The 27,342-nt window shown below is 40.7% G+C and overlaps 1 protein-coding gene across 1 annotated transcript; it reads right to left on the bottom strand.

Moving 5' to 3' along the window:
• Window positions 1–236: 236 nt before the first annotated feature.
• Window positions 237–26,156, bottom strand: MGST3 (microsomal glutathione S-transferase 3). Its single transcript, XM_036757819.1, has 6 exons — window positions 26,045–26,156; window positions 8,840–8,963; window positions 3,904–3,977; window positions 2,899–2,956; window positions 1,006–1,078; window positions 237–498 (listed from the first exon to the last, which is right to left on the bottom strand). The coding sequence occupies exons 2-6, from the start codon at window positions 8,954–8,956 to the stop codon at window positions 362–364; spliced, it is 459 nt and encodes a 152-aa protein (XP_036613714.1). The 5' UTR covers window positions 8,957–8,963; window positions 26,045–26,156; the 3' UTR covers window positions 237–361.
• Between the last annotated feature and the right edge of the window lie 1,186 nt (window positions 26,157–27,342).

The following is a 27,342-nucleotide window of genomic DNA, read 5'->3' as shown; positions in this document are numbered from 1 at the left end:
AGGCAAATCTGATTAACCCCCCCCCACCTCGACAATTTCTTCAGGTGCCAAAGCAATGTTAATTCATCTTTTGTATTTATACTAAGAAGATAGAAAGAATAATCTTTCATAATTTTAAATTCTAAGAGGTGGCTAATAATTTTCCGGGTTCACTTGGGTACTTAGTTATCTCTATACCTACTTTTCACCAATATAAGTAAGGCAGATACTTAAAAAAAAAAACAAACAAACTGGTATTTCTGGAGGTATAGGTATGAGGCTAATGCCAAATAGGTTTATTGTATTTAGAAAAAGAAAAAAGCACACTTAAATGTTAAAGGTTTATCATCCAAAAGAAGGAGATAGTTAAGCCTTTGTTTCTTCAATGACAACTCCCAGACCCACGGCCCAAGCCTCGGGTAATCCAACCAAGATGTTGGAAGGCAGAGTACACAGTTGTCCCCATCAGTCCTAGGAGAGCAAAGGAACCCACCATGCCTCGATTCCGCTTGCTGGGTTCTATAAAAGAAGTAAGAAGAATGAGTTAGCCAGGAGATTTCAAGTTCTACCCTTGACACACATACCATGAAAGTGTCTTAGGGTTATCAGGCACTTGGTCTTCAGGAGGCTAACACAGAAAACCATAACTGCAGGCTAAAGCCGTTATCAGTACTTGGCATACTAGACAGAAACAATATCATGAAACAGCACTGCAGGGTACCTGACAAGACAGGGCAGGAGTTCATGGCCCTGCTTCTTTGGAGTAGAATTCTTCCCCTGTGCACTCCTACTTTTCCATCTTTTTCTTTTTTTTTTAACTTTTGGCTTTGGGGAAACTCACCATAAACAAGTTTGAACTTGAAAATATTTTAGATCACTGATCTAAATCTCAGTCTAGTACATCCTCCCAGCCCCTATCTCCATTCTCATCCCCACTAAAGCCATGCTCAGCTGAAAGAAGATTGAGTAGGTTATCCATTAAGGGAACACCTATATATGGATGCACACTCATGTGAACATACTCACCTCCTGTGTAGTAGCCATAAGCATAAAGTACACGTCCAATTATCCATGCAATCCCCAAACCAGACACTAAGCGCTAAAACAAAATTAGATTCATTTCAGCATCATAAAAACAGAAAAACATTAGACTTAATACCTAATATTTGGTGGAGTTTTTACAAAAGTTTTACCTTTTAGAATTTGGCATATTTATATACTTTGGTTATATAGTCAAATATCTTCCCTTCATTCAAAAGTTGGGTCCATTTGAGAAGTCGGGTAGCTAAGTGGTACAGTAGACGGGCCTGAAGTCAGGAAGATGAGAGTTCAAATCTGGCCTCAGACATTAAGACTTTGGGATGTCACTTAACCTCTGTTTGTCTCAATTTTCCCATCTGTAGTATGGGGATAATAGTACCTACCTTCCAAGGTTGTCGTGAGGATCAAATGAGGTAATATTTGTAAAGTACTTAGCACTTTCTACTGTACTTAGCACAGTGCCGAGCATATAGTAGGCACTTATAGAAATTTTATTATTATAATCTCAGCTTCCTTTGCCCCAGAAATGCTGAACTGCAGATGGAATTCAGATGTGCTAATATTCTATGGATCTGGGAAAACTTGTGTAAAGGAGGGGGTGATAACAGGGTAAGAGGGGGTGCTAACGGAAAAGATGGGATTTGTAGAATGGGCCAGGTGGGCTGCTGACAGCAGAGGCTACAGTCATGAGCTTAGACAACCTTTGGGATTACCTCAGTTTGTGTGCTCCTGCTGAATGAGGTGTTAAGCCTTCATGTTTCTTTCATTTCTTTACCATGTCATTCTTTAGATCTAAGTCATGTAAACATATGGTGCTTATCTTCGAAGACAGTGTGAGAGGTTGTTTTAAGTATATCTAGCTTTCGCTGTACTGCTTTCTAATTTTCCCAGGTTTTTGTCTAATAGTGAATTCTCATCCTCGTAATTGGGGTCTTTGGGTGATTCAAACATTAGACTACTGTGTTTGTTTGCTGGTGTACGTTGTATATCTGATTGGTTCCGTTGACTAATCTGTTTCTGAAATACAATAATACTATTGTAAAAACAACTTTGAAAGACTTAAAACTCTGATCAAGGCAACTATGACCCACTATTATTCCAAAGGGTCAATGAAGTGTGCTACCTAGTTCCTGATAGGTGATAAACTCTGTACGCAGAACAAAACATATTTTTGGAACATGGCCAATGTGGTAATTTATTTTGTTGGACTACGCATATTTCTTACAGGAGTTGTCTTTGTCTTTTTTTTTCCTTCTCCAATGTGAGGAGGTGGTGGGAGGGAAAGAACATAGATTTCTGTTCATTGAAAAAAAATTGTGCTAAATAAAGACTTCATTTTTTCACTAAAGTACTTATTGTATCACCTAACTGGACCTATATGTACAAAAATATTTATAGCAGCTCTTTTTGGGGGGGGTATTGCAAAGAATTGGAAATGAAGGGAGAGCCCACATATTGAGAATACCTAAGCAAACCATGGTATATTAATGTAATGGGATATTATTGTACCATGAACAATAGACAATCTCAGAGGAAACTAGAAAGACCTCTAAGAACTAATGTGGAATGAAATGGATAAAAATGAGGTGAATAATTTTTACAGTGACAACAAATTATAATGGCTTTGGAAGACTTTAGAACTCTGATCAAATGCAATGGCAAACCACGAACTCCAGAGGACTGAAGATGAAGCTCTTGACTCGGAGGTGACAGACTTAAAACAGAGAATGAGACACAATTTTTGGACATGACCAATGTTGTTTTGCTGGACTATGAATATTTGTTATCTTTTTTTCTTTTACTGTTCAGTTAGGGGAGGGCAGTAGAATACAGAGATAATACATTTATAAAAATAAATAAAAAGAAAATACTACTTACAGGATGGTAAATGCCTCCAACAGCTAGAAAGAATAAATAGGGAGGATACACTTCCAATCTGAAACACAAAACATTTAAGATTAATTTTGCTTCAGAAATGGAAGTCTTGTTTAACAAGTTTTCAGCAGTAGAACATCTTGACCTAGCACCCTCTCCTTCCTTCCCCTCCCCCCCAAAAAACCCCCAATGGGTTGCAAAGGATGGATTAAGCCACTGGCACCCACCCGGGGAGTTTAGAGGTCACTCTTTCCCTCCTCCTTTGTAGGGAATCAAGGTCTACTCACAGTATGTTAAAGAAAGGTGCTATACAAATTTACATTTGGAATCGTATCTGGTCAAAGGTTTTCAGGATGTTCTGATCCCTGGTGTCCTACTTTCTTAGCAACTATTCCTTTTTTTTTTTTTTTTTACGAAATTGTTTATTGCTGCACCCTTCCCCCACAACATACAATTTAGCACTCTTCAATAAATATATATACCCCCAGTACCCTCCTTCACACATGCCAAAAAATTAAGCAGACTTCCTCATACAGCAACTGTGATTGATAGAGTAACGTTATATACCCAAAGTCCCCCAAGTCTCTGCTGTTATCCCTAAACTATGCTCCAATATCAGTCCTCTGGAACCAACACTGGATTTGATCTCCCGTAGCTATTCTCACCAGAGTTCCTATGCCTACCTAGAAACAGTCACCATGATCATACTCCTCTCACTTAGCACTGAAAGATCACTGTTTGCAAAGAGGTCAGAGGGCACAAACAAACCTTATGGCACACACTGATTTCAATATTTTTGACACATAGTCTCTTGCTGCGCTCATGATCAAAGCCTTTCTAACCTGGTAGGATCTGCCAGCACTTATGGCCCATTGGCATAACCCTAGAGATCCCAGGATCTTAAAGGAAGTTTTGGAACAGGAGGTAGAATGCTCAGGACTTTAGAAATTTCTCTGATTGCCTGATGGGGAGAGAAACCAGAGCCCCATGCACAAACCCCATACTCACGTATTCTGGTGGGCTCGCTGAATGCAGTTGAAAATGTGCCCATTTTCAGGATCGGTACTGTACATGTTGGGATACTAAAACAATAACAGAACACGTGTTAGTCCCAATATCACAGGTTCACATAATTTAGTGCAAATTTTGGAATAAGGAATCTTTTGACAGATATTCAACCTCCCCCCTTTATCCTCCAGCTCTTCAAATGCTTTGCTTACTGCAAGGCTCAGACATGAAGCTTTTCCTGAGGCAGCCCCCCTTCCTCCAGTTACACTGTATTTCTTTACATAGATACATATTGTTTCCTGGGAGAATGTAAACTCCTTGAGGGCAGATATTTTTATTTTGTCTTTCTATTTTAAGCATATTGATTGATTCAGCCTTTCCTTAGACATTTCTAATAATGGAAAACTCACTAATATTTGAGTAAGAGCTAATCTGTTCTATGTTAACCAGAAAGAAACAAAGCTTTGGGTCAGTGCTAGCCTTAGAGCAAGGGGGTAGGGTTGGTAAAAGGAATTTAAAGCTGGCAAATAACATAGTTTTAAAATGACATAGTATAACCTTAGATTCCAGATTGTGTTCAAAGACTAGCCATTCTTCAGATCTTTATTTTACAAGGGATTGTTCTAGGCTTTGATGGTGAAATATAGAAAGTGAGAGTCCCAGATTCTATGGAGTTTATAGTCTAAGAGGGAAGAAGTAAGACTAAAGCCAGGGAACCAAGTTAGGAGGCAATAGCTACTGTCCAGGCCAGAGATAGTGAGGGTCAAAGCTGGGTGGAACAAAATCTTAGGGGAAGTTATAGGTAATGAAGTCAAGGACACAGGTGATGGGGTTAGCCCTGGAAAGGAAGGCCTTTCTTCTGGGACAGGAGGAAAGGAAAAGAGAATGGGTAAAGATGAAGAGAAATCAAGTAAGAAGGGAGTTGGAAGAGCTCAGGGCTGATGGTGCTGATCATTTTACTAAAGTAGGAGGTGCTACCATTTGTACAGAAGAACATGGAGTTAAGGGCCTGAGAAGAGAAATCTCTTCCTTGGTTAGTTAAGTGTTATACCAGAGGGAATCTTCCCTAACATTTAAGAGCTTCCATTACCTCATCACAAGCCTATGCTGCATTTTTGGTGGGGAGGGAGGAGGAAAGGAATTTTTATTTCATTTAATCCTGAATTTGAAATCAAAGGAACATTTCCATATGCCAAAATAGAACAGAAAGAGCTGACTGTACACAAAGCTATGAATCTCCATTATGTATCACTCTCTTTTCCTTTAAGAATAATAAAATCAATGTCTATATTGCAATTTAAAATGTTAAGTCTCTCATAGGGGAAGGTTTAAAAAGCTAAGTGGCACAGCCAATTAAGAAGTTAAAGGTAAACACTAGAGGTATGAAAGTATGGGAAGAAAAAAAACCAAGAACAGAGATAGTTTTGAATACTTCAATTTTTGCTTTCAAATGAAAAATACACAACCCTCCCCACCAAAAACCCCATGACTTTCTTTAGAAAGATGGAAAATATTCAGTTTTGCTGCTTATGTTGTTGAGTAAGTGATTTAATTAACATCTCAGGTGCTTAAATTCCTTGTCTGTATACCGAGGAGCTCGAAACAGAGAATCCTTAAGATCATTTCAATGGCTAGATTTTGTGGTGGTGACAGTCTCTACCAGGGCATGCTTCAGTTTTTTGAAGTGTATGATAATGATAGATACCAATGCACAGCCAAGGAAAGGGAGGGAGAACCCTGAATGAACTTCGAGTCAGAAGGTTTCAGCTATTCAGTAGCTGTATAACAATTTCAAATCCTCAGTTTCTTTCCCTGTAAAGTGGGGGAAAAAATAGTTGTGCTATTCATCTCACAGGATTATGGTGGGGGAAATGATAATCAAAAAAAGCCACTCATATATAAAGTCTTATTTATAGACCAGGAAAGGGATTTTGGAGGCTCTCTCACCTCAAAAGTTATCATAAGCAGGCACAAAGGGCCAGTGATGTGTCAGAACATGGGCTGGATTAGATCAAGTTCCAAAGGGCAAAGTTTGCACTCCATGATTTTGCCAAAGTTTTTCATCTCGATCCCTCCCCAACTCCTTTTTTTTTTTTTAAACAAGCCTTCTGGATCCATAAACCTATTGTGAAGACTGAATCTAGGAAACACGATAACTTTGGTTTACATTTCTTAGCTCTGACCACGACTTGCCACCTTCCTTCTTAGGTCCTTCAGTAAAAACTTTCAGCCTCCCAGAAGCTTTGGCTTGGAAGGTCTGCACCAGCCCTAAGTAAATTTTCATTGTCAGTATAATGATGGTGATGGAGGAAAAAGGTGGGGGGGAGGAAGGAGGAGGGAGATGGAAGAGGAGGGAAGGAGGAGGAAAGAGAGAGGAGGAAGGACAGAGGAGGAGGGAAGGAGGAGTGGGGGACGGGGAGAAGAGTGGAGGGAGTTTAGTTCCTTCTGTTTGGAAATTTTTTCCTTTTTCTATAAGCTGACAAAAATCAAAGATGCTATGTTCCCTAATAGTCAGCAGGTAGTACCTCCGTTTGTTAGACAAATGAAATACCATTAAAAAGTGAATTCAGTTAGTAAATTTGTAGCTGCCTGAGTAAACTGGTTATAATGTTCCAAGTTACTTTACTAAGGTTTGGTATACTTTAATATGTTTTATTTTTAACAAAGTAACCTAAATATGTAAAAAGTTCTAAAAAAAAATTTGCCAGGGCATCTAGGTGGCACATGGATAGAACACTGGCCCCGGAATTAAGAGGACCTGAATTCAAATCTGGCCTCAGACACTTATTAGCTGTGTGACCGATGACAAGTCATTTAACCCTTTTTGCCTCCAAAAATAAATAAATAAAAGGAAATTTAACTAAATAATTCATTTGAGGGAAAAGAGTCTCCATCCTCACTCCAAATAGAAGGAGTCCCAAAAGTCTTAAGGTTTAAGTTTTAACTTAAGACTTTTGGGATACCACATCATCACATACACATCAATGATTTCAGAAAATAGATATCACTAGTAAAGCCTGGAAAACTGTGTTATGGCAATACTATTGTGGCCCTGAGCATAATCTACACCAGAATCCTCCTTCCCACTCCCCCAACGTGTATAGTCAGTACGCATCTTTGGTGGATGCTACGTGGAGGCTTTCCATCCTGGATTTTTTTTGGGGGAGGAGAGGGAGAGAGGAGGAGAGAGGAGGAGGAGAGAGAGAGAGAGAGAGAGAGAGAGAGAGGGAGAGGGAGAGAGCGAGAGAGGGAGAGAGAGAGAGAGAGAGAGAGAGGGAGAGAGAGAGAGAGAGAGAGAGAGAGAGAAAGTGTGTGTGTATGTGTGTGTGTAGGACGGAGTTGATGCCACTCCTAGGCCAGCTTTAAAGGTGCTACCATTTACTATTCAACCTATGGCTACAAATTCTTGTTCAGGGTAAGGTTGGCAGGGGAGGTGCCAAGCTGGCTTCACCACACCCTTCTCCCAGGGCAGGCACTTTGGGAGTTGGCTTCCATACAGTGATTAGACTTAACGTGCCCCACAATTCCCTCCAGTACAAAGCTGACTCATTGAGGCTAGCTAGCTTCCCTTGTTAGTCAAAATTTCCCTATTTTAAATTCTTGAAGCAAAGTCAACATACTGAGTTTGAGAGTGGGGGTGGGCAGAACCCCGCCCAGTTTCTACTCTTTTGTTACAAACTGCTTGAGGAATGCTAGCTGGGCTTCAGACACTCTTAGGTCCCTTGGTGCAGTGCACTGTGGTAGATAGTGAGGGAACAAACATCAGTTCTTCTAGGGAGCTTGAAACTAATACTTAGGATGGCTCATATTTATTAAATGCTAGAGGGTTTATAAAATGCTTTCCTTCAAAGAAGAGATATAAGAAGTTACTTCTCCCTGCTCCTTTGCAAGCGGGGGTGTGGGGTAGGAAGTTGCTTATTTTACTGGAGTGAAACACTGCATATGCAGATTTCTCCTCAATATATTGCTTGGCTTTGCCCAATATTTTCTTTGTCTCCTCAAAAAAAACTGTATTTATTTATTTATTTTTTGGTTACAAGGGGTGATTCTCCAGAAGTGAAGGGGGCAGGAGACAGGGGAAAATCTAGGCTCTATACAAATAAAATATATCAATTAAAAATCTATTAAAAGCAAAACACATACCTCACAATAACCTTGTGGCTAGTGCTAGCGTTATTTTTTTTCCTCGCATTTTAGAGATAGAAAAACAAGCCCAGAGGCTGACCTGATGACATCCAGCTGACGAGTGTCAGAGCTGGGCCTGGAATTGGTTTTTGCTAACTCCAGGTCCAGGGCTCTCAAATATCAGTTTGCTATCTGGTGATCCTGGTAAAGGATCAAGGCCAGCCATAATTTCCAAACTCAGGCTAAAATTTAATTTCACTGATTCTTACTCCATTATTCCAAAACAACTTAATGAAGCTATTTTCTGAGTAGGGTATCGAAGCCTGGCACCCAGCACTATGCCTAGCGTATGCAGGCACTTAATAAATGCATGCTAATTGACTGCAGAATTATGAATCATACTCTAAAAATATATTTGGCTTAGAGCCTTGTTAACTGCAGATCCATAAAAATAAAATCATAGTGCCATAATACTAGAGCTAGAAGGAACCTCACTTTTCCAAAGAGAACACTGGGAGGTTAAGTTACTTGCCCAGGGTTACACAGGTTAGGTGGCAGAGGTGAGATTTGAACCCAGGTCCTCTGTTATGTGTTACCATGTTGTATGCCTTCCACATGGCAGATAAACATTCAATCCTATTTTGAGGTAACTAAGTGTTTCACTCCTCCTTATTTTCCCCTGTCGCAATATCCAATGGTAACATGTCCTTGCAAAAGTTGCCACCATTGCTAGCCTACCCCTCTCCACCTTTGAGAGCCAGAGGCTTGGAAGCTAGCCTGTAAAAAGGAGCAGCTCCTACCCTTCACTTACCTCCACCTTGTACTTCCTCCGGGCCTTGCCTACATTGATGGCAAGATGAGTGACCAATATGAAACTGGCAGCTCCAGTGAGAATCACAAAACCATATTCCTTTGAGAGGACTGCCATCTTGGCACTGTTGGAAAAAGAAGCAACCATTAGGATGTTAAGGAATAACAGTCTAGTTCTCAGTGTAGTTGGATGAGGCATTGGGGAGGATTAAAAGAGGAAGCTTGAACCAATTTTCATATAATGGAAGACTGAATGGATAAATTAATTTTATTATTGAATAAATGTATTATTATTTATAAAAAGCATTTCATAAGCACTGACTGCATGTAACATATTGTGCTACACCCTGAAGACAGAAATAAAAAACCAAGATGGTACTTACTCTCAATGAGCTGACATTCTAATGGGGCTGGCAACAGAGGTGGGGGGGTTTCAGGTAGAAAAGGTTAGGGAATTTGGGGTGCAGTGGTAAAGCAGATATATTTAATGTCATCTTCACTGATAAAGCCACATATAATTCTGATGAATGATTGGATCTTGCCAAGGAGTTTGGAGGTGAGAACGTTCTTTTTTGAATCTTCAATAGCATGGAGGGGACAACATGAAAGGCAATATGAACTGGGGATTAAGGGACCTGAGCTTGAATACTGACTCTACTTACTAGCTGTGTGTTTGTGGGCAAGTCACACAATCCCTCTGTCTTAGTTATCATCTGTTACTTTACAGGGTGCTGGGCTTGAGGAGAGTGCTTTATATACTTTAAAGTTCTATGGAAATGCTACACACTACTATACGCACACCAAAACACATATGAAGGACAGGCAATATGATAGAGTGGAGAGACCAACCCAGAAGACCTGGGTTCAGGTCCTGACTCCTATAAATACTAGCTGTGGAGACCATGGACAGGTCACAAACTTGCAGCACTCCAGGCAATTCTAAAACCAAGTAATAGATAGTTACTGACCCATGAAATTAGGACAAAATAGTATATATTTTTATTTTACTGCATTCCTCCATGTACTCTACATTTCAGTCATCTAGGATTGTACCCTCAAACACGCTGTATTTTATCTCCATTATGCCCTTCATTCTATACCCTATGCCCGGAGTGACTCATTTCCTCCTTCTTTGCCCGGTGAACTCCTATCTAACCTTTAAAGTACAACTAAATTTTACAACTTCCCCGACACCTTTTCTGTGTTCTTTAGATAACAATGACCTCTCCTATCTACATCATTACGTAGTATCTGGTCTTACATTCATTATATGTTCCTGTATTTTAGTTATCTGGGTATATGTCATATCCTTGCTAGGCTGGACACTCCATGAGGGCAGGAATTGTGTGTTCTCTAAATTTTATATTTTCTCTAACAAATGGATATTTACAGAGTAAGCACTTGGTAAGTCTTCATGGAATTAAATACGAGTATTGGTCATGCAAAAATAGCAAGAAAAAGTCAACCTGTGTTTTTATAATGCTCTTAGTAGGTAAATATCCCTGTTAGGGAGAAAAGGTATAGATGACCTTTGGAAAGGATGTACAACACAGATTTTCTAATACCCCAATAAAGATTTTTTATTACCTACCATCTGCTTAGTACTGTTGGAACATGCATGAGTAATAAGAAAAATAGTTAACATTTATATAGTGCTTACTACGTGCCAGGCACTGTACTAATCCTTTTACAATTACTAGCCTCAGTATTAAAGCCTCACCACAACCCTAGGAGGTAGGTGCTGTTATCATCCCCATTTTACAGATGGAACAACTGAGGCAGGCAGAAGTTAAGTGACTTGCCCAGGGTCACACAGGTAGTAAGTGTCTGAGGCCACATTTGAACTCAGGTCTTCCTGACCCCAGGATTGTACAGATTATCAAGTCCAGAAAAAGCCAACAAAATCTGGCTTTTCATGGAGAAAAGAAGGGTTTTGTGGGGTTTTTGGACAGAGGTTCACATGAATTGTGTTTTATGTGGAAACTCAGACAGAACAGCTCAGCTTCTAAATCATTAAACCAAACACAGAAATGCAAAAGGTTCTCCCTGCCCTGCTCCTGTATGATGGCCAGATCCCAGCAGGGGCCAAGGCTGGCAGCACTGCCTCCTCCATGACTGTGCAACTGGCAGCTATGCCTGTGAAAGGCCTGCTCAGCAGGGCCCAGAGATTGAACAGACAAGGACTGCGGCCCTTTCCCAGCAAGGTTTTTCATCATTTCTAGAATTTAGAAAATAAGTTAGAGAATAAAAATATAATTGGAGTAGCAATTATTAATAGAATAGCATCAATTCAAATTTATATTGCATTTTACAGTTCCAAAGGCAAGATTTTATATATATATGTATATACATACATATAGATGTATATATAAAATTATGTGTGTGTGTATGTGTGTGTGACAGAGATAAAGAGACAAGAATAGAGAGACAGAAACAGAAAGACAGAGAGACCTGTACATCTCCCTCTATGAATAACAACCTCCTTTTAATGCTCAGAATAGCCCCACATGTTATCTTTCCATCTTAAAGATGAAGACAGGTTCAGAGTAATTTTCCAAGGTCACACAGCAGGTAAGTGCTGACTTTGGGACTCAGAGTCAGTTCTGATTTTAAGTTTGGCTAGCAACAAAAATTACATTGCGAATGGCATTAATGAAGGGTCCTTACACTGTTCCCCCTCTCCCAACACAATGATACCTTGTAGACAAAACAGCTTCAATTCTTCTACACATATTCTTTGAGTTATTCCTCTGCCTAGATGTAAGCAAGTTTGCTTTAGTCTTTTTCAAGTTTGTAAATGAACTAGACAATCCCATTCCAAGTCACATAGTATTATTCAATTTTAACAATTTTTAAGCGGTCACTATGTACAACATACTGTATGAAATAGGCCCCATGGTGTAGAGAACAGGATGCTAGACTTGGAGTTACAAAGACCTGGGTTCAAATCCTGTCCTATTCACTAACTATGGGACCCTCAGCACGCTACTTAACCTCTAAGCCTCAATTTCCTCATTTGTAAAATAGAAAAAAAATGAAAAAGAACCTGCTTTCAAGATGCTTAGGTTCTTCTGGGAGTATGCAATATGTAGACAATTATGTTACATGAAAAATCAAGGCTCCCAAGAATACTAATTGGAGTGGGGGAAGTCTGAAAAGGCCACCTAAAAGAGGCAGCAAGGTTAGCTTCACCTTGAAAGTAGACAAGGAGAGGTAGGAATGAGGAAGAACTACATTTTGGTCATGCGGGATGACTTTCACAAATGCACCCAGTCAGGAGAGAGGATGTTGAGTTCAGGGAATGAATAGCTCGTAGTCCAGTTTGACTGAAATACAGTTTATTAAGGGGAGCAGTATGAAATGAGTTCTGAGAAGGTAAGATCATAGATTTAGAGCTGGAAGGGACCTTGGAGTTCATTTAGCCCAACCTCTCAATTTTACAGATGGGAAACTGATGAGGTGAAGTGACTTGTCCAAGATCTAGATGTGACCTTAGTTACTGACTCCAAATTCAGGGCTCTTTCCACTGCACTACATTGTGTCTAGGTAAAAATCAAATTGTTGGGGTCCTTAAATGCCTAAGGCATTTGTATTTTAGCCTAAAGACAATGTGGAATCCCTAAAGGTTTCTTAGTAGGGAGATGATATGGTCAGATTCCTGCCTTAGGAAAATTATTTTGGTGGAAGTGTGTAGTATGAATTGGGGACAGAAGATGAGATAGGGAGAAAAAAATAGAAGACTCTAACCTACAGACCAGCTTGAAGTCATTGAACGACCCATAGAAAGGTAGTCTAAAAAATAGAAGGGTGCCAATTTGTTGACCTCCTCCCCCCCTTTTTAAGGGCACATGGTGGGAGTTGGGGAAGTTAGTACCCTTAGAATAGGCAAAGAATACTCAGGAAACCTTCTTTGTACAAATGTCACTAATTGACATTCCAGAAGCTTGATATTTACATGGATTTGCATATAAGTTCCTCTCTTAAAATGCTAATGGTTTCTGGAAGGAACAGAAGTGACAACTCTGTTAATCAGCCTTTCTTGATGGAAGCTGGATTTTGTTACATTGAGACTGGAAACCATGACTGGAAAAAATGAAGGAGGCAGGAATAATTTTGAAGCAGAGGAACCCCCCCCCCCTTTCTCTCTCTCTCTTTCTCTCTCTCTCTCTCATTTGCTCCACTGGCATTGTCCTTGTAAACATTTTTAATAGTGCATAGGGAGTGGAGAAATGGCAAGGGATGATGGGAAACAAACAAAAAAAAACCCTCACACAAAGCACAATTCACTCTAGATTTAAAACAACCTGATCGATAGTTGCTGAATTCTTGCTCCTTGGCAGTCACAACCACTCCCTAGAGAGTACTTGTCATAGAGTTAACAGATATCTTAAAGCCAACTTACTGAGTTTGAGTAGCCGATAAAACAAAGGCATATATCTACTCCCTTTGGGCACTGAACATTGGTTTTTCCTTGTGCTGGGCATACCATACATTTTGTCACTCTTGTATGATTTTTTGTTAGTCAATTCATTCTTTCAATTGCATTAGGACCTCTTTGAGGACAAGGACTTTGTTCCTTGGGCTTTTTTTTTAAGTTGAATGTTTAAAAGGAAGGGTTGCTTAATTAGCTGGTACTTTTGTTGCAGGAGTGTCATTCCATACTATGCAATATTATAGAATTACATGGCTGGGAGACACAAGTAGAAAGCCTTGAGAGTTGATAGGATCACAGATTTAGCCAACCCTCTCATTTTAAAGATGAGGACACTGAGACAGAGAGATGAATCGTTTTGTCCAAGGGCCCACACATATAGTAAGTGGTAGAGTTGTGATTCAAACTTCAGTTCGGTGACCCAAGTTGAGTGCTCTTGAGTCCACAGGAAGAGACTGGATAATCCATTTTGTTATACAGGGGATTCCTTTCTGATACGGCTTATAGATGGCTGCTTAAGTCCCTTCCAACTATCAGATTCTGTGTTTTGAGTCGCGTTGCACGATAGTCTCTAAAGAAATCAATCTTATTATCACCCAAAAAGCAAGGGAGAGGATGATGGTAGGAATGAGCAGGCTTCAACACTTATAAACAAGTAATTAGCAACCAAGGAGTGTAACAGATATCAAAGAAAGTATGATTCAAAAACAATATGGGCTGGTCATGTGTTGAGAGCAAGAGACAATAGATGAATAGTGAGGATCAGGACATAAGCAAGGATCCTAGTACTTTAGGGGGTCCTTTGTGGTCCTCTTATGAGGATCTGAGGAGAGGTGCACAGGTGGGTCTGGAATGGTCCACTGAAATCTTCATTATTGGTAGGAACAACGAACTGCATGTCCACTTAAACCTCATCCAAGGGAGTTGGAGTTTCATAAAATCAACCTTGAGAACAATGTTACAATGGAGATCTCCTAAAAGTCTTTTAGAATTTTCACTAAGAATTCGTGATAGGTAAAGAAAGAAATGGAGTAGGAAGAAGAGCCACTGAAGGCAGTGAAGAGGCAGAAGGAGGACCAGGATAGTGTCATAAGGTCAAGGAAGATCCAGGTTGTCACAGAATTATAGAATTTCAGAGCTGGAAGGGACCTCAATAGCTGTACTACAATCCATAACTCACAAAGAATTTCTTTTATACTATAACTGACAAGTAGCCACTTAGCTTGGAGGCCTCTAACAAAGGAGGAACCCTCATTCCCTAAGGCAGCTCATTCTATTTTGGTATAGTCTTAGTTAGAAAGCTTTTCCTTGCATGAAGACTCAGTTTCTTTCTTTGCAACTCCAACCTAATGTTCCTAGTTCTGCCCTCTAATAAATTGAACACATCTAATCTCTCTTCTACATGAAGGGCCTTCAAACATTTGAACACAACTATATTGTTACCTTCACCCCACCCCACCTTTTTCTTCAGGCTAAATACCCTCAGTTCCTTCAACTAAGCCTCATATTATTTATCATTCTGGTGGCCCTCCAGCTTATCAATGTTCTTAAAATGTGACACCCCAAACTCAACACTATGCTATCTGTAGATATGGTCTGACTAGAGTATAATACAATGAGGCTATCAGTCCTCATCCTCTACGTTTCTTTCAATGCAACCCAAACTGCATTAGCTTCATTGGTTCCCATGGCATACTGTAGATTCACTTTAAGTTTTCAGTCACCTGGTGTTTGAGAATTTTTTAAAACATAGGTATATAGCTTTATATTCATTCCTATTATATTCATCTTGTTTCAGCCCAGTGTCAAAATATTTCTGGATACCAACATTTAGTGTATCTAGATATCCCTACCATTTGACAAGCAGTTAAGTAATATCCTTAACTAGATAATTGATAAGAATTAACAGCATAGGGCCAGGAACAGTTCCCTGTAACATTCCACTAGAGACCTTACAAGTTGACATTCAACAATTAAAGATTTCTTTGGAGCTAGCCATCCAACTAGTTCCCAATTCATCTAATATTATCTAGCCTACCTTATTCCATCTAATCTAAACAGCATGAGACTTTGTCAAACATCTTGTTAAAACCCAGGTAAGTTACAGTATATCTACAACATACCTGTGCTTTTCCAGTTTAGTAGCCCTGTCACAAAGTTAGGCTGGAGAGATCTAGTTAGATTAAAGGTATTCTGGTTGCCCTGGAATATTACTTTCCTCCCTCTCCGGCCCTTCCCCTCCACTCCCCTCCCCCAGATATTCACTAAACACTCCTTTAATAATAGCCTAGAATTTTGTTAGCAATGAAACTCAAAGTTCACTGGCCTACAATTTGCAGATTCTATTTTTATTCCTTTTTGGAAAGATGAATAGATAAACATTTTTCCTTGATCAAGAGTAGCATCTTTTCCACTCCCCAAGATCTTAGCTGAATCACTGATTGTGATCTTTGAATCATAGCTATTAAATACCATGAGATATTTAGGAGAATTAAAGTCTTTGAGTTGGATTTAGTAATTAAGAGCCAATTAAGCTGAAGAGGTTTAAGCAGTGAGACAGTGTTAAAAGAATAGAGGCACAAATCAATCCCCTTAATTTCTGCTTTAGCAGTGTCCTCTTGTTTTTACCTATCCTCTTGCCTACCTTCAGTCCCATGGGTCTCCCTCTCCTCTGAACACCTTTCATATTTGCCCATCACCCACTTAGCACTGCATGGATACAAGGAAAGTAAACTAACAATAAATGCAAGGGAGTGGACCTTTTCTCTGTAACCAGTCTATAAATTCCTTGAGGGCAGGGTCTCTGTTCTTTACTTTTTTGTACCCCACTCAATGCTTTGTATTCACAAAGAATTCAAAGATGTGAAGACAGTTATAGATACAAAAGTCAAACTTTAGCAAAAGGGACTTTTATCAGGTCTGAAATAAGATGAGCAAAGCCTAGACTTTGCCCTTTCCACTCTGGGCATACCCCCAATAGTTGCCAAAGAGTAGAAAATTTCTGAGTCAGGCAGGGTGGAGGTAATCAGACTAAGTCTACTAAAGGTTATTTTATTTAGTGAATACCTGGCTTGGTCAGCCCTTCCCAAAACACGCTTGTTGGTTACTTCTTATGATATCTATTGGGGTGAGGGATGCTCAAGAAAAGCGCTTTATACTGTTAATGAATCATGAGATCACAGATTTAGAGCTGGAAAGGATCTTGGACATTATTCAATCTTCTCATTTTACAGATGAGAAGGCAGAAATCTAGAGAAATTAAGTACTTGCCCAAGGTCACCCATAGGTGGTAGAGCTGAGATTTGAACCCAGGTTCCCAAGTGCTCTTGCTTTGATGGATTTGCAATTTCAGAGGTATCTAGCCTCCATCAATTCATAAGCCTTCCATTCCTTATCATAAGTAAAGGGAAAAATAGCCCATAGTCTCTTGAAAACAAGATGATTAGTTTTTAACCTGTATTCTTTTTCATGATCATAGTGATGAACCAGAATAAACTTTTCAACAAAACACCCTTGCCCCATTTTTCCATGCCTCAGAGTCCAGAAGACCCAAGTTCGAATGTTGCTTCTGACACATCCTGGATTTGTGACCCTGGCCAAATCATTCCACCTTTAAGAGGTCTAGTTGATTTTTTAAAATTTAATTGAATTTATTTTTTTGTTACCTTTTAAGTTCCAAGTTGTCTCCCCCACCCCACAATAGAGAAGGCTACAATTTGACACAGTTGTGTGTGTATCTGTGTGTACACGTACATACACATATATCTATATCCATCTATATCTGTAAAACCATAGCATGCATACTTCTATTGATCAGTTCTCTCTCTGGAGATGGATAGCATCTTCCTTCATAAGTCATCTGTAGTTGATTAGACTATAATATTAATAGGTGACTTTTAAAAACTCTTAAGTTGCAAAGGCTTTCATTGGTAAAGGGAGTTTCCTAGATTCATGTAATCACAGGTCCACTCCCTAACCCTACTTTCAACATAGTACAAGTAGGAAGCAGTTCAGAAACTGAATGGTTATTATTACAAACTTTTAAAACAACCCATTTGGAGATCCAAAATGAAACAGTCTTAGTCTCCAACCTTGCTGCACAAAGCTTAATTTCGTTAGGCCTAACTATCAGAACCAGCAAAGTAGATGAGGCTGACCTGTTCTAGCTGACAGGGTACTACTTATGCAACAGGGACTGGGATCCGAGTCTGAATCTGAGCTGTTTCCTTCTATACCACAGGATGCATTTCAATTATATTCTTAGGACTTTATGCTGTCTAGCTCTAACCCAATAACAGTAGATGATCACTTCTAGTATGAACTCAAGACATTTCTGGTTCTGTTTGTTGTGGTATTCAATTAATTTAGTGATCCTTTAAATAAAAATAAAACAAAAACTAAAATAAAAACAAAAAAATAACCCAATCTAAATGTAATTAGTTGGGTTAAAATTTCCTAAATGGTTTATGCATTGAATAAGGATTTGTATATGAGTACAGGGTGCTTATTCTTTTCCCAAACTGAACCACACTTGATATTCAAGGTCAGCATGAAAGATGATGCAGAGTAGCATAGTGGTTCAGGGGTATGGAGAAAAATATTCTTATGTTTTGGGGTTGGGGTAAGAACTGATCTCCTCCTCCCCTTCAACTGTCCATTCCTACTCTGGATCCCCTGCATACCTGGACTGTCTAGAATACAACATGGTTTGGAAAAATGTTTCCTTAAGAAACTGGACCTAGAATATGTGAGTGTGCAGCTTTAACTTAAAGGCGTAAGCAGGTTCGCCTGCTTGTAAACATGCCAAGACCAAGTGGGACAGGTAAACCCAGAAACATGAGTTAGCAAAGTTCTATGGAATTGGGCCAAAGAGAACCCAGACAACTGAAGAATAGTTTTCTAAGATCAGAAACCTCCTAAGAAATGGGAAAGATGTTAACTGCAAATTCACAGTTATAATCCACCCGAAGCCCAGGGAGAAATCTTTTGGGCTCAGCTAAGAAAATGACTTCCTTTTCCTGAGCCAGGGAACCAGATTAGATTCCCAAAAGGTAGAGTGGCTGTTCAGGTTAATAGAAGAGAAGGGTAAAAAAGTCCAAAAACTCAAGTCATACTGGACCAAAGGACAAAACACTGGCAGGATGAAGTCAAGTCCGAATAGAGCAGTGTTTCCCAAACTATACTATATTATATCTTATATAAAATGTAAACTGGCCACAGCAACTGTCAATGGCTGAGGTTGAGGAGCAGGGGGAAGATTGGGCATTATTTAAGCTTGTAAGGTAAATAGTAGGAGTTTGTGGTATTAAGAGGCAAAGTACCCTGGGAAAAATTTTCTGCTGGGGACCATTGGTTGGGAACCTTATCTCAGGCAAGCCCCAAAAGGGACCATATGCTTTCATTTGAAATTGTGACTATTATAAACTCTTAAAAGCTTAAGAGTAAGGAGTATGTAGAAAGATAAAATATATGAGTTTTAGAAGAAATGGCCAGTTTCTCACTTTCTTTTGAGATGGGTTTTAGAATAAGCTTTTGCTAAGGTACTGTCTTCTTTAGTAATGCCATTCGCTAGTGAAAGTTTTTCAATTGTAGGACTTCACCTAACCTTTTCTCTAATTTCATACTTCTGGATCTGCTCTTATCTTAGTTAGGCAGGAATTCCTGTTATTGCACCAGGGCTAAGCTAACAGTATTTCTGAATTATACTTGAGTAAACTTAACTGGGTGTGGGGCCCTCCTTCATTAACCAAATTGTTTCCTTACAACATACCTAGCTTCCCAGCACAAAGTCCCCTGGGCCAAAATTTACACTATGAAGTGTTTCAAAGAAAAAAGCTCTCTCCCTCCTACCCAGTACCTGAGCCAGGCTTTATTCCTCATATGGAATATCAAAGTTCATAAGGCATATCAAATTCTAGCACTACAACTAATTTTGTTTAAAAACCATGGGTCTAGTTAGTTTCTAATCAATAAAGCAATCCCTTTTATTTAAGCTGCAGCAGCTATAGTGAATTCAAGTCGAAACATGTATTAAACACCTGCTGGGACAAGGCACTGTGGTAAGGCCTGGTGCCAAAAATGCCAGTCCCTTGCCCTTAGGGAAATTATATCACATGGGGGCTTGGGGGAAACAGTTGGAGGAGAATATATAGCACATACACATAAGTAAATTATAAGACAGTGAAAATGCAATGTCATTAAGAGCTAAATAGTGAGTTTCAAAAAGACTAAAATAGAAATAAAATTTCTTAAACCCAAAGCTTGATTATCCATGCTAATAAAGAGTTCCAGAGAAGGCACATCTCCAGGAGTGGGCTATTTCCCATTCTTTTCCTACTTTTAGACCTCAACCCATCTGGGATGGCAGACCACTAGGCAGTGGAGTCAGGTCTCTGCTCTCTAGCACTATACCTGAATACAACAGGAATACAGCAGGTGCTGCCTGTGAAAGGTCTGGAAGAAAATGGAATTTAGCTTTATTTAAGTAAGCATTGCTGGAATTCCAACTCTCTGAATGAAAGGTCAATAGGCAGTGCTTTTTAACACAATTAAAAAAAGTAAATAACCATGAGAGGCATGGTATAATGGAGACAGGGCTGGCCTAAGATCTTTGAAGACCTGGGGTCAAGTCTCACTTCCGATATATGCTATATGACCTGGACAAATTATTTAATATCTCACTGTTCTAGGCAACTCTCTAGGGCTGTCAATTACAAAGAAGATGCCAAGCTACTACATTGGTGGAAGGAGTTTCCCCACCAAGTTGTCTCTATACTAATGAAATTATAGGTCATGGTTAACATGCCTTAGATTTGAAACTTTTCCAGATCTAGGCACGTTAAGTCCAAGACAGCACTTTTGTAAATGCTACCAGTAATGAAGACAATCACCTAATTTATCATCTTCCCCTTGGAGAGAGAAGAGAAGGAGGGATCATTGGTACAGACATTATCTGGTGCTTAGCTATATGGGACAAGCTCTCAACTGGTACAAGTCAGCTCTGTTAAGGTCAAAACAAGGACATTACCTGTTCCCTTGTTTCTGGATACACACTTTGGTGCAAAGAGGTATTAAAACACAATCCCAAATGAAACTGAATTTCTTCTCCTGTTGGAAAAGAATCTATAAAAAAGGCTAGATTGGTGGCAAGTGAATGTAAAACTCCAAATCTCCTCGTTTGAGTCATGATGAAAAAAAAGAAGACATAAAATCCCCAGATATGGCTAAATTCAAAGCCAGTTTTCCCAGATGTGCCCTTGCAAGGTCAGATCAAGCCCTGTCTGTTACTCCATGTTTAACTGGAGTTCAGCCTTACTTTCTTTAGCTCTCCAATAATGTAACCCTACAAGTAAACACCGTTTCCTAGTGTCTAGTTTGTTTTACAAATGGCAAAAGTCTAAATGAGTAGGGAAGAGAAAGAGTAAAATTCACAGGCAGTAGACTTGAGCTTGTGGCTGGAGCTAATTTTTCCAAATCCTACAACAATTTAGCAACAGTATAGTTAGAAAGCGTGCAGAATTTGGAGGTAGGAGACTGAGGTTTTTTTTTCCAGTTCTGATACTTATTAGCTACATGACTAAGGCGCAAGTCATAATCTCTGAGTTGTCTCCTCAGAGTGAAGTGGGGTCTGTCTGTTCCACCTTCCTCACAGCCCTGAGAGCTACGTGCTTTGAAAATGCTGAAATGCACTTAAAGTTAGTTATCATTATCAACAACGATCAAAATGCCTTAGCACATGTGACTTCTCCCAAATGGAATTCCCTTTCAACATCTGAAACCACGTACATCACCTTCTTCTAGAACTACCTTAAAACCTGCCTCCTCCAGGAAGCCCTCCTGAAGTAATCTTATTTAATCATCCTTTTAACAACTCATTCATTCTACACATCACGCATACAGTATTATTGAATAAGTCTACGTTGTTGCCCATGTATTATCTACTAGATTGATTAGCTTCTAATGTAATCCTTAGGAGACCTCCTCAAACTAGAGTGCACTGCAGCACACAGATGTCCAGGAAATAGTTAACTCCACGAAGAAGTGATGCTGATTTCAGCCTGAGATTTCCGGCCATATGGAATCCCTCTGGGGAAAAAAAGTTCGGAAAGAGCTCCAAACTGAACAGCAAGCCTTCACTCTTCACAAGTTAATACTGTACTTGGACTCTACACACTAACACAAGGATAGGAACCATAGGAAGGAGAACAATTCCCAATTTCTCCAGTTTTTAGACGGTGTCAGTTTTTCTTCATGGTGTTTGTTGTATGGCCAGTAGTATTAAAGTACATGTAAAACTATGGCAACATTCCAGTTGACTCTTTTGCCTCATGATAGCCCATGACCTTAAATCCCAAGACATAGGAGGGAGATCTTTGGTCATACTTGAGGAAGGGCAAGGGAAGCTATGGAGGAAAAACAGTTACAGAGGAGTAAAAGCCAAGGCTGGAAAAAAATTTAAGCTTTCAACCCTCCTCCCACTTCCCACCCCCCACCCCCAGTCTAACAAAAGAAATGCTGGCAGCCTAGACCTGATTCCTCCGGAGGCTTCAGCATCACCGGCTGTGCTCTAGCACCAGCACATGGGAGGTGTTTAGCTCCAACAAGAATAAATCGCTGCACAGCTTTATTTAAAATGTAAACTCCAAATCTCCTAGTTTGAGTCATGATGAAAAAAAAGACATAAAATCCCCAGATATGCATAAAGTCACAGGCACATCCCAATCTGCAGAGATAAAATATTACTTTTAAAAAATTCTATGAATAGATAAATTGAGGCAGATTTCCAATGACCACTAAACAGTTGAGACGTGGTTTAGATGAGATTTACACTTTGGCTCAAATAGAGGTAGAGATGAGCCCTGATTTCATTAACAGGGGAAATTCCCTCAGCCAATGAAGGGCAGCACTCTTCCTTCAATTACAGCTTTAGAAAGTTGCGTAGACTAGGGGTTTCAAACACCAAGCTACGGCAACATTCAGTGTGTAAAATTCCTGAGTGCGGCTAGAACCAGATTAAAATTTGGGAAATGTTTAACAAAATAAATAAAAATACAATAAAATATAGACAATGTTAATCTGTGATTTTCTAAGTCTATACGCTGCTTGCAGGGATCCTTATGAATACCTTTTTGCTATCTGAGTTTGACCCCACTGCAGTAGTGGGTATCAGAGACAGAACAAGATCCTACATCTTCCTGGATCAGAGTCCAGCTCTTACTCTGCTAAACCACACTGCCTCAAATTCATAAAAAAATTGTTAATAGAGTGGGAACAATGGCAGATGTAATGCCAAACTGGAGTTTTTGGAAAATAATTTACAATTGCTTTTTAAATGCATCTTTTTTTTTTGTGCTAAAGTGCTTACCTTCCTGATTATATTTTACCTAGACAAATAGTAATACTGGCTTGATTCCAAAAACATACAGGTTGGGCAGTGGGGGAAAACAAACAGATAAGAATGTAATGGAACATGAACAAAAAGTAGCCTAGAATCAAATAACCTACCCAGAGATTCTTCATGTGAAGATAATGAGTTGATGGTAAAATGCTTTAGTAATAAAGGATGTAATAAATATCCTTCAGGTTGTAAAAAGATTCAATAAATTGTAATAAGGATATTCAAATACTCTAAAATGGCAGTAAATAAATGCTTCTAGGTGGCATGGTGGATAGTGTGCTATGCTTGAAGTCAGGAAGACTTCTGGTCCTGACTTCAAATCTCACATCAGATACTAGCTGTATGACCTGGGCAAGTCACTTAACCTGAATTGCCTCCAAACTCCCCAAAACAAAATAGGAAGGCACTGGGTTGTGAAAAATGACAAATGGAGTTTATATTTGATCATGTAGTTTTCTGGAGTTTTCTGAGAATGGGTAGTGACAAGGTCAGACTTTTGATTTTGGAAAATCATTTTGGAAGGCTGCATGGAGAATGGTTGGAGAAGGGAGAGAGTTCAGGAAAGGAGATCAATCCGGAGGCTATCACAATAGTCCAGGCAAGAGGTGACAAGGGCCTGAAACAAAGGGGTGGATGTATAGCTAGAGAGATGGGAACATACACAAGAGTAAACAAAGAAAAAATTTGGCAGCTACTTGTCTGGGAAACTATGAGGATGTGGTACCCTCTACAGTTACAGGAAGTGGGGGTAGAGAAAAAGGTTTTGGGAAACAGATAATGAGTTCTGTTTTGGACATAATGAGTTTGAAAGCATGAAAGGGATAGTTCAAAATGTCCAATGGCTGTAGATATATACACACATTCACATATGTGTGTGTAGGTGTATATATTATATATATATATATGTATGTCAGCTGCATAGAGATAATTAAATGCAAGGGAGCTGATGGGAGCATTGAGGGAGAGGGTAAGGAGAAAAAAAGAGAAGAGGGGCCAGGAGGAAGCCTTTGGGGATAACCTTAGAGGTTATCATGAAGATGAAAATTCAGCAAAGTATTCCAAGCAGCAGCCAGAAGAGAGAAGAACCAAGAGAAAGTAACATCATAAAAAACCCCGACAGAGTATCTATGGGGGGTTGTGAACAACAGTGTCAGATCCTGCAGAGAGGTCAACAAGGTTGAGGATTGAGAAAAGACCATAAAATTTGGTAGTTAAAAAATAATTGACTACCCTGGAGTAAGCAGTCTCAGCTGAATGATGAGGCTGCCCTTTGTTTAGAAAAGAGGACATTGAGGCATCATTTCTAGGTGACTTTCCCCCCATACTTTGGCAGCAGTATGAAGAATGAATTGGAGTGAGAAAGACCTGGGGCAGAGACATGAATTACAATGCCATTTCAACAATCCAGATGAGATGATAAAGGCCTGAACTAAAATGGTGGTCCTGTGGGTAGAGAGTGAATTGAAAGACAACCTGCGATTTTGTTTATGGCCTTACTCAGGATCAAATAATCTAGCCTTGATAATGAGGACCTTCAAAGGATCTATAGGTTTTCAAAACTCTGCCATGATTGAGTATCTACAATGACATATCATTATATACAGGAACGTGACTGGGTCTGAAAATGAACAACTTTATTCTTCCAAAAGGGTGAAAAGATCCTGATTCATCTTCATTCTAGATGAGGGACCTGATGCCTAGAGCAGTGGGATGTTTTACCCAAGGTCACGCAGGTAGGAAAGGGGGGAGAAGAGGGACTTGAATGCAGGTTTTATAACTTCTTTCCAGAACACTGAAGCTGACTGTTCTGGTTTCATCTTTAAAAATTCATTTAAACCCATTCAAAGTTCACTCAATCAAAGTCCAGCAAAATGATAACCCTTTCAAATGCTGCAGTGTGGTGTGTGCCCAATAACCTTGAGTATCTTCCATTAGCCGTAGGTTGCATGTGATCAGCAATTTTCTCAAGAACAGCCTCCTGCCTACCGGAGAGAACCCCTGTACAGGCTTTAGAAAGCATCTGCTAACCCAGTCTGGAAAAGCTAGGAATGTGGAGTCAGAGGATCTGGGTCCTAGACTTAGCTCTGCTACTTACTGCTGGTATGACCACAGGCAAGTCATTTAACCTTTCTGCGCCTCAGTTTCCCCATAGTTTTTTGTAAAAACGAGGGGGCTGGACTAAATGACACCCGGTTCTTTTGGCTTTAAATCCCCAGATTCAACCCTACACTCTTGCTTCAAAGAAATCCACCACAGTAACAAATGCTGTAGCTACAAAATAAATCCACGGAGGCAATCCCCCAAACCCTTCCTACTCTCATTTTTCTCCCCCAAAGGATGAGGGTCACGGCTGCTTTCAGCAGCCTCTCTCCCCAGAGTTTAGCCTTTCGCTTTCCGCTTTTCCCCGCCCCCGGCGCTAATACGTAGCTAGTAAACTCTAGAGAGCAAAAAGGAAGGCCTTAAAGATGGAAGTTTGACATAGAAGCCACAACTTCAGAGAATGACTCAAGGGCAGCGGCCTTCCAGCACGCCCAAGTCCCGCAGCCCCACCCTGGTTCCGCTGGGTCTCTCTGCATCATCGGCAAGGGGAGAGCTCCTGAAAACCCCTCCGCAAATGCCAAGCCGTATTTTAAAGTTACATCCTAGAGACTGTCCCCAGTGTCCCTGGCCCCACCACCTGGCCTCCTGGCATTCTGGCAACTACTGCGCTAGGGAGCAAATCAACATACATGTGCAGATACAAATGGACAAACGTTTCCACGAGGCAGGAGAAAAAGAGAGCCCCAAATTCCCTGGGCGGTGACGGGCTCCTAGCAACAACCCAGCCGCCCCCGCCCCTGCGTTCCCAAAAGGGAGTCTTGTTGGCTGCATCCGGGGCTGCTTGCCTACTAGGCCAGCTCGGAAACCCCAATGTCATCGAAAGAGGCCCGCGGCAGCCCTAGCCCCGTGACCTTCAGGCTCCCCTGCGCCGCGTGTACTTTCAGTTCAGAGAGGCCCAGGGAAAGCGCTCGGGCAGGCGGTGCTGGCCAGCTGTGCACCTAACGACGGGCGGGGGTTGGTGAGACTAAAGGAAGCAAGCAAGAAAGCCTTGACCTTGGAGCTCCCCCGGGCTACTCAGCCTGTGACTCTGCTTTCTAACCCTCTCCGCCCTTCCCCTCCGCCCCCCAGTGACTCTGACAGGCTGGAAAGGGAAATGAGATGGGGAGCAAAGAGCCAGCTTTCTGAATTGGGAGAAAAGAGAAAGAGTCCCTAAAACCTAATCAGCACCCCTGGGCGGCTGGGGTTCTACTTAGGGTCCGGAGAAGGGAAGGCGGTAGAGCCAGAGCGCGTGGTGAGACCCTACTCAGCTTTGCAGTCCAAGCCCCCAAACCACTTACCTAAATTACCTTCCCCCAACAGTTGCAAGGCGATCCGAGTAGTTGTCAGAACACTGTACTGACAAACAGGCAGAGAAGAGAAAAAGGAGGAGGAGGAGGCTGTGCCCAGAGTGGACCACGCCCTCGAAAGAACCACTCGCCGCAGGCCACGCCCTTTCCCTCCCTTCTTTTCTCTTGGGCGGGGCTCTGGGGTGCAGGGATGCGCTCCTGGGGAGGAGTGTGGCTGGAGTCGCGGCAAACATGGCCTGATTCTTCTCTGCACTGCGACACCCCTTTTTCCAAGAAGCTAACCCATCAGAGTGGTCCTTTGTTCCCAACTAGGGCTCCATTAGCACTCTATTCCTTGCTATCTCGAAGCGGGTTTAACAGGAGCCGGGGAGTAGCGCGTTATTACTTTCGCCTCCGCAGAGCCACCGTAGTTCGGCTCTATTTTTTAAGGGCTGGAGAGCAAGCAACTCTAGCTTTTGATCCTTTGCTCCCTCGGCCTTGCGGGAGTGCATTGCGGAAACCCAGCCGGAGGGCGGGCAGTGCCTCTGCCCTAGTAACTCCTTTAGCAGAAGCATGGGAATCGGTGATGTTACTGTTCATTGTTTTAAAAAAATGCCTAGATTTGGGAGAGAGTCTGACTCTATTTGTACCCCTGGTTAATGACTTTTGTTTATGCTTTAAAAATAATCAGTAATTTCACAATAGCCTAAAAACTCCTCTACTGAAAGGAAGGAGGCATGTTTCCTTTAAGATTCCCTAAATTTTACACTACCTCTGTTGGTAAGGTAAATTCTGTATTTCACTAAGAATTTGAATCAGAATTGAACTGAGTAAAGAAGTGGCATTCATGTTGGAGATGTTTTACTTAATTCCTGTTTGGTGATTGTATTGTTTCAGTCTTCTTTGGTGGTTCGATTATTTCTCTCTCTCTGTCTCTCTCTTTCTCTCTCTCTCTCTCTTCCCTTTTAATAATAGGTAACATTTTTATGGCTTACTATGTGCCAGGCACTGTGCTAAGTGCTTTACAATTACTACCTCATGTGATGCTCACAAGAGCCCTTCGAGGGAAATGTTATGTTACAGATGAGGAAACTGAGGCAAATGGAGGTCAGATGACTTGCCCAGGGTCACAAGGCTGACAAGTGTTTGAGGCTGGATTTGAATGAAGGTCTTCCATGCTTGGGGAAGGGCAGTGGTTCTCCATTGATTGTCCACCTCCTAGCCCAAAGGTGGGAAACCCTCAGCCTCAGAGGCTGCCTGTGGCCCTCTAGGTCAAATTTGTTCTGTGAAGTTTGCATTCAGTCAAAGGG

The sequence above is a fragment of the Trichosurus vulpecula genome, chromosome 4, assembly GCF_011100635.1.
Source record: "Trichosurus vulpecula isolate mTriVul1 chromosome 4, mTriVul1.pri, whole genome shotgun sequence".
NCBI classification, from domain to species: domain Eukaryota; kingdom Metazoa; phylum Chordata; class Mammalia; order Diprotodontia; family Phalangeridae; genus Trichosurus; species Trichosurus vulpecula.
This window is presented reverse-complemented; position numbering and strand designations above follow the sequence as displayed.

Coding starts and splice junctions, on each gene's coding strand:
- MGST3 (XM_036757819.1), bottom strand. CDS start 8,956: ATGGCAGTCCTCTCAAAGGAATATGGTTTTGTGATTCTCACTGGAGCT. Junction 3,978..8,839: donor GGAGGAAGTACAAGGTGGAG/GTAAGTGAAGGG, acceptor TTATTGTTTTAG/TATCCCAACATGTACAGTAC. Junction 1,079..2,898: donor TTGGAGGCATTTACCATCCT/GTAAGTAGTATT, acceptor ATTTTGTTTTAG/CGCTTAGTGTCTGGTTTGGG.